Source organism: Chiloscyllium punctatum, chromosome 38 (assembly GCF_047496795.1).
Source record: "Chiloscyllium punctatum isolate Juve2018m chromosome 38, sChiPun1.3, whole genome shotgun sequence".
NCBI lineage: Eukaryota > Metazoa > Chordata > Chondrichthyes > Orectolobiformes > Hemiscylliidae > Chiloscyllium > Chiloscyllium punctatum.
This window is the reverse complement of record NC_092776.1, coordinates 7,749,557-7,761,891: the sequence shown is the minus strand read 5'-3', so window position 1 is coordinate 7,761,891 and position 12,335 is coordinate 7,749,557. Positions and strand designations below refer to the sequence as shown.

The window sequence follows — 12,335 nt, the reverse complement described above, 5'->3', positions numbered from 1 at the left end:
AGATTAAAATTAGAATATCTGGTCAGTGTGAATGAGTCAGATCGAAGGGTCTGTTTCCATGCTGTACATCTCTATGACTCGAGATTGCGATGGTGTGTGTGACTGAGAGATTTCAATGACAAACAGCTAATAGATTAGAAACACACATTTCCTCTTGTAGGGGAGACTAGATAGGAATTCCAGAGAAACACAAGGGAGAGCAATATCATTATATGTCTTTTATTTTTATTTGAAACTGTTTGAATAATTATCACCTTGGTAAAGTCACCGACAGACCGAGTGGTATTGACTTCACAGGGACGATGAGCTGCTGCTTCTCGCTAGAGTGATAATGCGTGCTGTGAACACAGCCCAGACACACAAGGATCATCATTTGCTGTATGTGGTCCATCTCTGGTGGATGATGCCTTGCTGCAACTCAGGGTGATCGGGTGAGTTGTTGAGATGTGACATTTTGTAAAAGCAGAGCGGCTACATAAAGAGGGTATTCAGCCCATCGTGTCCTGGAGGTTCTCTCTCGACAGCAACGTAGCTAATTCCAGTCTCTCTCTCTCTCTATTCCACACCAGTCCATGGTGAACTGCACACAGCTGACAGATTCTTACTGCAAGAGTTGTAGTTTGAGGGGGTGTGGAGTGATAACAAATTAAGTCCTCACAGTAATTTGGCAACGTTCTTGAAAGGAAAACAATGACCATGAGCTCAGAAGACACTATGGCTTTTTTTAATAAACCATTAAAATATCTACTGGAAAAATTACATTGAATGGTAAAACCAAGTTAAAGCAGTTGGTACTTCATGGAGCAGGTCTTCAATGGATTGCTTTAAGACCAGACCAGCGTAATATACAACTGCATGAAATCCCCTGCAGTTCATAAGAAATAATTTTTGTTTTCTTTCAGTAGTCTGTATATCAAGATATTGCCACTTTTGTATTTAAATTTAAAAAGAGTCGCCAAATCAAAACAGATCTAATTTTAAGTCCATGCTTTCCCAGAGATGTGTGACAGAGATTTCCCCTTCCTTACCCCATTTAAAAAAAAATCAAAACTAATCCAGTGAATGGATCTGGAAATCCCACAGTCCTTCTCCGACAGTTTCCACGACTCTGTCAGTGTGGAACCGAACATAGTGCAGTTTGTCTGCATCTACCCACACCCCTAAACAAACAAACAATGTCACCCCCTCCCCCAACCCAAACAAAAGCGAGTTTCACTTCAGCAGAGCCTGCTGCCAACATTGAAACCCATCTAGGTCCAGGCCTCATAGACAGCCCTGTAAGTGCGGAGCCAATGTGAGCTTGATAGAACTCATGTGCTGCATGTTCCTTGGTTCATTTTACTTGCTTATGGTAAGACTATCTTTCCATCTTCCACTTTCATGTTACACAACTCATGTTGCCCATTATAAATGGCTACCTCCTCTCCAACAGTGACCTCACTGGGGTTATTTACTGCCTGCACCCAGTTCTGACCCAGTCAAGAACTGCCTGGTACGCTGGACTGTTCCAGTGTTTAACAACAGATGAGGCAGTCATTCCAGGAGTGTTGAGACAACACCCTGAATAAATGACTCGCTCACCATCCACAAATCTACAGCTTACCATGATCTAATACCAGACTCAAACCCACATAAGTACCAGGGTGTGGTGGGGACAAAGAAATGGAAGGGAGGGAGGAAACCTGGCTTGTATCTTACAGTGACGTAGGGAGATGGCTAGGGATGAATCAGAGTTGGGCTTGGGCCCTGGTAACAGGTTTGGCATTTTGCTGTGCACAGCCAACACAGTGTGTGCGTGTATGCACACATAATGAATCTGTAACTCACCTAACATTGTTCTACTTATACTTCAGTGTAGCCCAGCGCTGTGGTCATTCAGACATTAAACTGAGGTCATTTCCGCCCATGCTGTTGGGCACTAAATGTCCCACTTTGCCATTCAAAAAGCAGCACCCGGTCCAGTTACTGGCCAAAATGTTTCCCTCAACCAACATCTAAAACACATCTTTTACCTTATTGCTGCTTGTTAAAGATTGCTGAGTGGGCAAACTTGGTTGCCTCAATTCCTAACAGAACAACAGTGACTACACTTCTAAAACAATTCATTGGTTGTAAAGCGCTTTGGAATACCCTGAGGTCATGAACGGTAATACACACACACACACACACACACACACACACACACACACACACACAATCTATAAATCCCGATTTTTTTTTTACAGATACACACAAACACTCTCACTCACACAGTGGTCTTAATCTCTGCACTATGTAGAAGACACAAAAGCTTCAGATATACAAATTTTCAAACTTGCTGCACAGAACACACAGAAAGGAAATTCATTTGTGCTATTATATGAATTGGAGACATAGCACTGGTGGAGGAGAAGCTCTGGTGAGCGAGAGGGAGTGACTATTCTGACTTGCACAGCAGATCCGAGTCTATCACAGATGTTAACGCACACCAAATTAAACAGCGCATAACTAATCAGAACCAACTTTGTTTCACTTGGGAAAAGTCATCGGCAGCAACAGCAACCATACCAGTCAGACACTATCCTGATTTTCCCAGCTACCATCAGTTCTGAGGAAGGGTCGCTGGACCTGAAATGTTAACTCTGATTTCTCTGCACAGATGCTGCCAGACCTGCTGAGCTTTTCCAGCAACTTCTGTTTACGTTTCTGATTCACAGCATCCACAGCTCTTTCTGTTTTTACTATGCACATTAAATTCACCATTACAGATTCAGGACAAGGAAAGATTGCATATCCAACCCAGTTATGGCTTTTTGTTGTGGTTTTTCACTGTGTCAGCTTCTGCAGGTGATTTGATCATCGTATCTTGCTGCACATCCTGAATCTTGATATGCATTGCAAATGTCAAAAAAAAAAGTCAAAGCCTTAGTAACCAAAACAATACAACTTGTGCTTTTGTAGAGACAGAGATAAACAATGCGGAAAGATGCCCTTTATACATTTTAAAGCCAGTATTCACAGTCCCATAAGAGAGAAGTCACCCCGCCCCCCCCCCCCCCCCCCCAAACCACACATACCCCCCCATCCCCTTACTCCTGCTATTCAAAAGCACACCCATGTGCCAGGACTAAAGTCTCCAGTTTTATTCTATTCGGGATTTCAATCCCAAATAGTGGTCTCTCTTATTGGACACAGGTAAAGAAAAATAAAGTGGTCTTTCCGCCTGACAAGATGAATGTAGGGCCATGATCCCATGCAAATAGGTTTTGATTAAAAATTAAATTTTGAATACAAAATTCCAGTTGATGCCAAAATTGCATCTATACTACAATATGACAGGTCAATGTTAACCACCACAGAATGCTAGCTGTGTAGCTAGCCTGACCAATTGCTCTTGGTGCAATGTTGCCAGCACAGTCTCTGCTTCATACCACCACCCAGTCTGGCATCAACTGTCTATTGTTGTCTCTCTCTCTCTCTCCCCCCCCTCCCAGGTACATGCTGATACCAGGATGGTTTCGAAGCACAATGAGAAGGGAGTCTGAGTCGTCCTTGAGCACAGATATCGAATCGTGCAGCTGATGGGGCAAGCTGCCATTAGGTTTGGGAGTCGTGGTGCTGATGAGCTTGTAGCAACTCGTTCTCATTGATGGTGTCCAGCAGAAGACACACCGGTTCCTCTGCGACCATGTCCGGAACGTGCTGCTCCTTGCAATCCTGTTGCTCGTGCGCTTCAGCAAGGCCTTCCTCCCTCATGTCCGCTCGGGGACATGACTCACACATGTTACAGCTATCACAGAACTCCATCGCACCCCCCAAACCGTCAATCAGACCATCCAGCTCCTTTGGGTCATCGTCTCTGTTGCAAACGCAGACCTCGATGCCGGAATCGCCGGTGAACCTACGATGTCTCCCTGGCGTCTTGTCCACATCCTTGATTTCCAAGCATGCCTGGTGGTGCCAGTTTTCAATCTTTGAGGAAGAGCTGGGGTAATAGTCAGTGAGTTGCTCTTTCTCGGGGCAGCTCAGCTCCTCCTCTAGCTCTAGGCAGCACGCATGAACAGGCTCGAGCTCGGAGGCAGGACCCAGATCGTCCGCCTGGTTCACCGTCGCAGATTTGTTTGAGCCACTCTCAGAGTACACCAGGGATGAGTCCAGGTCTAGAGTGCTGCCCTGACGGGGCACCGCCTCGCAGACCGTCGGCACAGAGTTACTCGGGGTGTTGGGGGACCTGGCTGGTTCGGGATTTGAGGAGCTATTACAGTCTGTGACACACTGCTGATGAAGAAAGGCACTGTAGGGAGGTGGAGGAGTCACTGGTCTGTTCACCACTTCTTCATAAGGAGGGAGCAAATAACTTGGCAAGAATCCTGGTCGTTGTTTCCAGAAGGGATTGGGAGGGAAGAAACGAAGAAAGATAAATATATTAATATTCATAATGCAAACATATTTAAGCACCTTATTGGAACTAATTACTCTCTCTACACAGAATCGTGAACACAGCCTGGTCCATCACGCAAGCCAACCTCCTGATGAAGGGCTTTTGCCCGAAACGTCGACTCTCCTGCTCCTCAGATGCTACCTGACCTGCTGTGCTTTTCCAGCAACACACTGTTCAACTCCCATCCACTGACTCATCTAGATTTCTTGTTGATGTTCGCTGTCTTTTCCTAAGACAGTCAACATCAAAGACCCCTCCCACCCCGGTTATAATCTCTTCCAACCTCTTCTGACAGGCAGAAGATACAAAAGCTTAAACACAAGGACCATCAGATGGAAAGCTTCTTCCCCGCTGTTATTAGACTGCTGAATGGACGTCTCAAATTTAATGTTGACCTCGCTCTTTGTGCGCCCTCTCTGTAGCTGTGACAGTGTATTCCTCACTCTGTTCTATTACCCTTAGATCTTTGTACAGTGTGATCTGCCTGTACTGAACACAAAACTCTTCACTGATTTATTACTGTCACGTGTATCTAGGTACGATAAAAAAAAATTAAACCTAAATGGCCAGGCACGAACAACTCAGGAATCTTGGGCGGCTTGTTCGAAGATCCCAGAGGGTGGCCTGATAGGTTATAACAGCAGGAAGGTTATGTTGGGGCTGTACAGGACTGTGGTGAGGCCACAGCTGGAATACTGTGTGCAGGTCTGGCCCGTACTCTACAGGAAGGATGGGATTGCACTGGACGGGGTGCAGAGGAGATTCTCCAGAATGTTACCTGGGATGGAGCAACTCAGTGATGGAGAAGGGCTGGATAAGTTTGGGTTATTTTCTTTGGAGCAGGGAAGATTGAAGTGGGTATAAAATTGTGAGGGTGGGTAGGAAACAGCTGTTACCTTCAATTGAAGGGTCAGAAACAAGGGAGCATAACTTTAAAAGTGAGAGGCACATTTATAGGGGATTTGAGGCAAAACCTTTTCTTCCAGGTGGTGGGGGTCTGGAATGCACTGCCTGGGTGGGCAGCTGATGCAGGAAACTTCAACCTTTATAAAGAACTTGGCTGAGACTTGAAATGTCACAACACTCAAGGTCACAGTGGCATAGCTTTGACAGTGCAGATTTGATGGGCCTAAGGGCCTCTGCTCTATTCTATGATTCCCTATCCAAGGGATCTTGAACAGCCAGTTTACAACTCTCTTTCATCACAATTAACACCCCCTTTCTTCTTTCTGCACTGGACCTAACAACATGTTTCCATTCCCCACAATCCCCCAAGTTCTGCCAAAAAGTGTGGCAGGACAGGTTACTAGGGTAGTTAAGGCAGCATATGGAAATTTGCCTTTATCAGTCTGGTACAGGTTATAACAGCAGGAAGGTCATGTTGAGGCTGTACAGAACTTTGGTGAGGTCATGGCTGGAGTACTGTGTCCATTCTCCAATCCCTTTTAGTTTTACAGAGGAGTCCTAATGGACTCAAATGTTAACTATTTCTCTTGACAGATGCTGCCAGACCTACTGAGTTTCTCCAGCATTTTGTGTTTGTTTCAGATTTCCAGCATCCACGGTATCTTGCTTTTATTAGACAAGATCAATAGTCCTTCAGGATATTGCATTTTATCACATGAATGATTCAAGGCCCAGGTGAAAAACTCAAGGCAAATGAGTAAATATCATTTAATTCTTTGCACCAACTTACTTTGATATAGAACCTTTAACATAACAGAACACTCCCAGGTGCTTTACGAGAGCTAATAGTAGACATCACACGCTTAGCATCAGAAGGAGATACTAGGAAGAATGACGAAGGGCAAGGTTTTAAAGAGAGAGAGATGTAAACGATGAGGATCTGAGGAAAGGAGTTGTAGGGTTAATACAACCAAAGAGATGACAACTAATGATTGGACAATAGTAATCTTTCTGCTCCCATATCAACAAATTTTGATGCAATCTGCAACTCAGTTATAGTTTATTGTCCTTGTGTCGATATCAATTGAAATCAGCTTAAGATTCTGGTATTAAATGTATGCAGATATTTCAGAGGATGGTTGACCTGAGGAGATTACAGAGATAGGAAAGTGGTGGGGGGTCATACAGAGATTTGAAAACAAGCGTATAAACCTTAAGTTTCAAAATTGTCACAGGAATAATGACGCTGATGGATTTTTTTTCACCATTGTCTCCAAAGGTCAGAGTACTGAGTACAGGAGTTGGGAGGTCATGTTGTGGCTGTACAGGACATTGGTTAGGTCACTGTTGGAATATTGCGTGCAATTCTGGTCTCCTTCCTATCGGAAAGATGTTGTGAAACTTGAAAGGGTTCAGAAAAGATTTACAAGGGTGTTGCCAGGGTTGGAGGATTTGAGCTACAGGGAGAGGCTGAACAGGGTGGGGCTGTTTTCCCTGGAGCGTTGGAGGTTGAGGGGTGACCTTATAGAGGTTTACAAAATTATGAGGTGAGTAGATAGGATAAATAGACAAAGTCTTTTCCCTGGGGTCGGGGAGTCCAGAACTAGAAGGCATAGGTTTATGGTGAGAGGGGAAAGATATAAAAGAGACCTAAGGGGCAACCTTTTCACTTAGAAGGTGGTGCATGTATGGAATGAGCTGTGGTGGAGGAAGTGGTGGAGGCTGGTACAATTACAGCATTTAAAAGGAATCTGGATGGGTATATCAATAGGAAGGGTTTGGAGGGATATGGGCCGGGTGCTGGCAGGTGGGACTAGATTGGGTTGGGATATCTGATCGCTATGGACGAGTTGGACCAAAGGGTTTGCTTCCATGCTGTACATCGCTATGACTCGATGAATATTGTAGCTATGATGTGGAGATGCCAGTGTTGGACCTGGGGTGGGCAAAGTCAGAAGTCACATGACACTGGGTTGTAATCCAATAATCGATTTGAAATCACAAGCTTTCGGAGTGTAGCCTAGTCAAGACTTCACCTGATGAAGAAGCAGAGAAATGAAGAAAACTTGTGAATTCACAAACCCGTTAGACTAGAAACTGGCATCATGTGACTTCTGATTTTGTCCATGAATATTAAACTGGCTAAGTCCTCAGTTACAACTACTGAATTCTAGACCGTCTGTCTCAAAGAAAACTAAACAACGGGGAAAGAAAAGTCTTTTTAAAGAAAAGAACAATGAAAAAGCAAAGTGGCGATAGGTCAGATATTTCAGTTGTGAAATTAGCAGGAACATCTTTCATGAAGAAATCATCACCTACTTTGAGCTTTCTGCGGTCCTCACTCTGAGACCACGTGCAAAACACACTCGCAACTTTGAGCTTAGAAAATCTGCGAAACTATGGCAGTGTGAAAATTTTGATAGATCAGTACAAATATGAATACAAGGATGGTAAAATGTTGCTGGGTTGCAGATTACATCAAAATTTATGGACACAGAAACAAAGATTGTTCTTTTTGATGCAGAATTCTTTAAAAGCCAAGTATCTGGTTTTCTGCCTCTGCCCTCAAGATGCTCCTGAAATTGTTTTTGCCAGAGAGCGCAAATGGATGTAATTTCTTGCAAGTCACAGTCCAAGCAGTTCTGTTACCTGCCACCAGAGGGCAGAGTCAGCATGCTCCTCTCCTAAAAGTCATCATTGTCCTACCAGCCCATTGGGCAACTGTCTCATTACAGTAACCTGACAATCACCATGCCTGAGGTGAAGGGGACAGGTGGAGAGGTATAGAGAGAGAGAGAGAGAGAGAGAGACAGACAGACAGAGAGGGAGACAGAGAGGGAGACAGAGAGAGAGACAGAGAGAGAGACAGAGAGAGAGACAGAGAGAGAGAGAGAGACAGAGAGAGACAGAGAGCCCTTCATGGTAACCTCAGCCGGTGCAGAAATTGAATGCAGATTGCTGACATCACTTTGCATGGCAATGGCTGGTTTCCAATTTGCAAAAGGCAATGGACCACTGAATAAGGATAGTCAATGGATTACAGCATTATGGGATGGAGTGGGCAAAACACACAGAAATGTTCAAATAAGCCTTGAGTGTACTGAATGGTAGGGCTGCACTGACAGGCTGAGTGACCTCCTGTTCCCACCTTCCTTCCTAAAGTTTATGAAGGAGGCATTAGGCAGGAGTTCAGTTGATCATTCATTCTAATTAAACAGATCAGGGAATGCTCTAGTATCTTAGTTTTAAAAGCCCAGCTTAGCCTTGATCTCAGGAGGGGAACAGTGAGACTGGACTGGAGCTAAGTCACTGAATGCCATGAAACAAGAGTGGGATCTTTTCCTGGTTGCAGTGAAGATCTGTTCATTAAAGTTACTCGCTACAGAAAATTTACATTCAGTGATCTCCTGAGTGATCCTAAATCCTAAAAGCCCCCCCACTCCCCCCCCAAAAAAATCAGCCTTTTCATTCACATTGTTTTGGGTTGAATGGAAAGTATATGCACAAGGTGAAGCAGGACTAATGGCCCAGAGGGTATTTTCAGTCTGAAGAATGGTCACTGGATCCAAAACATTAACTCTGCTTTCTCTCCACAGATGCTGAGTTTCTCCAGCAATTTCCATTTTTATTCTCAAGGGTTTTTAACCTGAATGTTATTGGTTACATGAGCAAGATTGTGGATAGGAAGGTGAATTGACCCACTGTAGCTTTCTGATGCCAATGTCATTCTGAATGAATGAATGAAAGACTCTGGCATGATTCTGTACACATGAGAAACCAGGATAGAGAGCAAGATGATTTCGCTCTAGTTTGCGGCTTTGTGAGTAATATTCCATTCTGGCCATGGGCTGCTCTCTAGACTACATAAAGAGGGATGCCCACCATCAGCAGCCAGTGCACAAGTTAACAACAAGGGAGAATTTTCCTTTATTCAATTTTTGCCTGACTTAAAAGAGACGGAGGAAGGAATGAGAGACAGCGAGAGAGAGTGTGAGAAAGAGCATGCATGAGTGAGTCCAAAAGCGAGCGTGTGTGAGTGTGAGTGAGTGAGTGAGTGAGTGAGTGAGTGAGTGAGTGAGTGAGTGAGTGAGTGAGTGGGGGTGGGGGGGGGAGAGAGAGAGAGAGAGAGAGAGAGAGAGAGAGAGAGAGAGAGAGAGAGAGAGAGAGAGAGAGAGAGAGAGAGAGAGAGAGAGAGAGAGAGAGAGAGAGAGACAGACAGAGAGAGAGAGAGACAGAGAGAGAGAGAAAGAAAATGGCACAAATAGATGTGAACGTGCTTGCGTCCACTCACACACACAGATATGCACACGTACATTCAAACATTAGCACATACCTCACCAACGGGTGGACAGTGATAGATTCCAAGTGAACACATACGCACAAAGAAAGACATAGACAAGGAGACAGACACACAGATGTATAAATACAAAGATTGGCATGCACCACAGACACTGAAACGAAAGAGGTGAGGGTGAGAAAAGAGAGAAGGAGACAAAGGAAAGATAGATGGGAGGGGGGTACTGGGAGGAAATAAAAGAGAGAGAGAGACACACACACAAACAGATTTACCAATCTCATATTTAAAAATAAATAATTGGCCCAATATTAATGGTCATTTCTACGAGTTGCAGATTTCTACTGTCCTTTTGTAATGTTTGTATTGAAGTTTGGTTGTAATTTTAACATCAGTCTCTCCCCACTGAGAGACCCAACTTTTGAACAAGTGGAAATTGGGTAAAAGGGGGAGAAACTCCTTGCTGACCTTACTATCTTAATGTCACAGAATAAGAAATCTTCACAGAATACATCTTTGAAAAGATGACATTAAATTTATATAATTTAAATAAAAACAGCCCAAATGAATAGCACGTCCTTCCAGGTTTTTTAAAAACAAAATTCCCTTTTCCTGGGCTTGCGGAAGTGAAAGATCCTGCAGCACTGTACTCCAAGTGTAAACCTAGATCTCAAGTACTGAATACATCTGGTCATGAACAGAATTATCACTGCTCCCTTCCTGTATTTAACTGATATCCATCCATTTGAAGACAGAAGTAGGAATCAAATGAATCGCTACAAGGACCAGCCCTCTGTTGCAAGTCCTGAAACCCTGGTATTAATCTCTCTGCCTACACCTAACTCAGCAAGTATCAATCCACTAGAACTGATCTCTCCTGCTGATTCCAGGATGTGCACCACACAATTTGAATTTAATAAATAAAAACAGGAATGTAAAGTTAACTAATTGAAACCATGAAATTAGCACTGATTATCATAAAAACCCATCTGATCCACTAATATCGTTTAGGGAAGGACATCTGCCATCCTTTCCCAGTCTGAGCCACATACAATCTCAGACCCACAGCGATGTGATTGAATCTGAGCAATTAGACAGAAAAGTAAACAGTTAACCAGCCCAACAAATTTCACCTTTCCACTACAAGTGAGATATCCTCACCTCCCACCACTTAGAGGGTAACCTTCAGCCCCATGCCTGTATCAAAGACTCAGGTGTGGCCAGTACTTGGTTAACAAAAACAAGTAAAAGGTTTCTTCTTTTTCTATTTTAATCCAGAGATGAGCCAGAACTGACTACCACAGAGACTACAGTTGACATGAAGAACAGAAACACATTGGAGAGGAAGCTAGATAAATGAGGGAGAAGAGAGAGGATGATCAGCTGATGTAGAATGGGAGGCCATTCACACGGACCAATGGTCTGTTTCTATCTTGTTAAATTTCATATAATTGTGCATTACGTTTGCACCAAAACTTGAAGAAAAATGGCTGAACTGCCAAATGTAAAATAAGATCAAACACATCAGAAATGCAGATGGTCAAAGATGCAAAACATTGACAGCAATCCACCCCTGTAAGACAGACAGGTCAAATGGTGTCAAAGGGCTAATGAATATGCACCATGGCTCAGGGATGACAAGCTCCAGTAAAGACACATACTCAGGTAGAGCGGGAGCAAGGAGTAGTTCCGGGCTCCTTGGTAGGCGATGAGGTTTATCTCCCGCTGTCGTTGCTGCTGTTGCAGACGGAGCTTGGCTCGCCGATGGTGACAGACACAGCAACAGCTCAGGATGATGATGATGGTCCAAACCAGCCAGAACCCTGTGGACAGAAAGAGAAGCAAAATATCACACCGCTGAATTACATCGTAGTGAGACCAGACATGCAGTTTCTGCTTTCCAGTTGACCGTACAAACACAGAAACCTAGAAAATAGGAGCAAGGGTGTTCTCCATTCCCAATTCGACCATAGTGCATTGCAAGGGATCTACATTTGCCTATACTAACCTTTTTATATTGACATTCTTACAGAAGCTTTTACAGTCTGCTTTTATGTTCCATGCTAATTTACTCTCATACTCTATTTTCTTCCACTTAATCAATTGGTTGGTCTCCTTTGCTGAATTCTAAGTTGCCCCCCATCCTCCAGTTTGCCTTCTTTCTCTAGCCACTTTATATGGACTCTGCTTTGGATCGAACACTATCCTTAATTTTGCTCGTTAGCCATTGATACCACTAAACCTAAAAAAAAAGTTCACAAAATGGATGCTAAATTAAAATGGAAATTACACAAGACTTTACAAGTGAACCAAAGAATTCTTGTGACGTTTAGTGAAAGTAAATAGTCACAACATATCCATCTCTGGGAGATCAGCAGGATGGTCACAGACTGGTTAAAACTGCCAGCAGCAACACTCTTTTTCAATTGTCCTAGTTGGGAGGCAATTTGCAAGAATAAATAATCCCCAATACTTTGAATTCATTGACTATGTTGTGGTTCTGTTTGCCGAGCTGGGAATTTGTGTTGCAGATGTTTCGTCCCCTGTCTAGGTGACATCCTTAGTATTTGGGAGCCTCCTGTAAAGCACTTCTGTGATCTTTCCTCCGGCATTTATTGTGACTTGTCTCTGCCGCTTCCGGTTGTCAGTTCCAGCTGTCTGCTGCAGTGGCCGATATATTGGGTCCAGGTCGATGTGCTTATTGATTGAATCTGT

The 12,335-nt window shown here is 43.7% G+C and overlaps 1 protein-coding gene across 4 annotated transcripts in view; it reads right to left on the bottom strand.

Moving 5' to 3' along the window:
• Positions 1–3,061: 3,061 nt before the first annotated feature.
• wbp1la (WW domain binding protein 1-like a) overlaps positions 3,062–12,335 on the bottom strand; it is a 115,691-nt gene continuing 106,417 nt past the window's right edge. For all 4 annotated transcript variants that reach the window (XM_072557101.1, XM_072557103.1, XM_072557104.1 and 1 more), the window contains 2 exons: positions 11,282–11,443; positions 3,062–4,349 (listed from right to left, as the gene is read on the bottom strand). In XM_072557101.1, the coding sequence (XP_072413202.1) occupies positions 3,577–4,349; positions 11,282–11,443 (935 nt within the window). In that variant the 3' untranslated portion in view covers positions 3,062–3,576. The remainder of the gene's footprint in view (positions 4,350–11,281; positions 11,444–12,335) is intronic.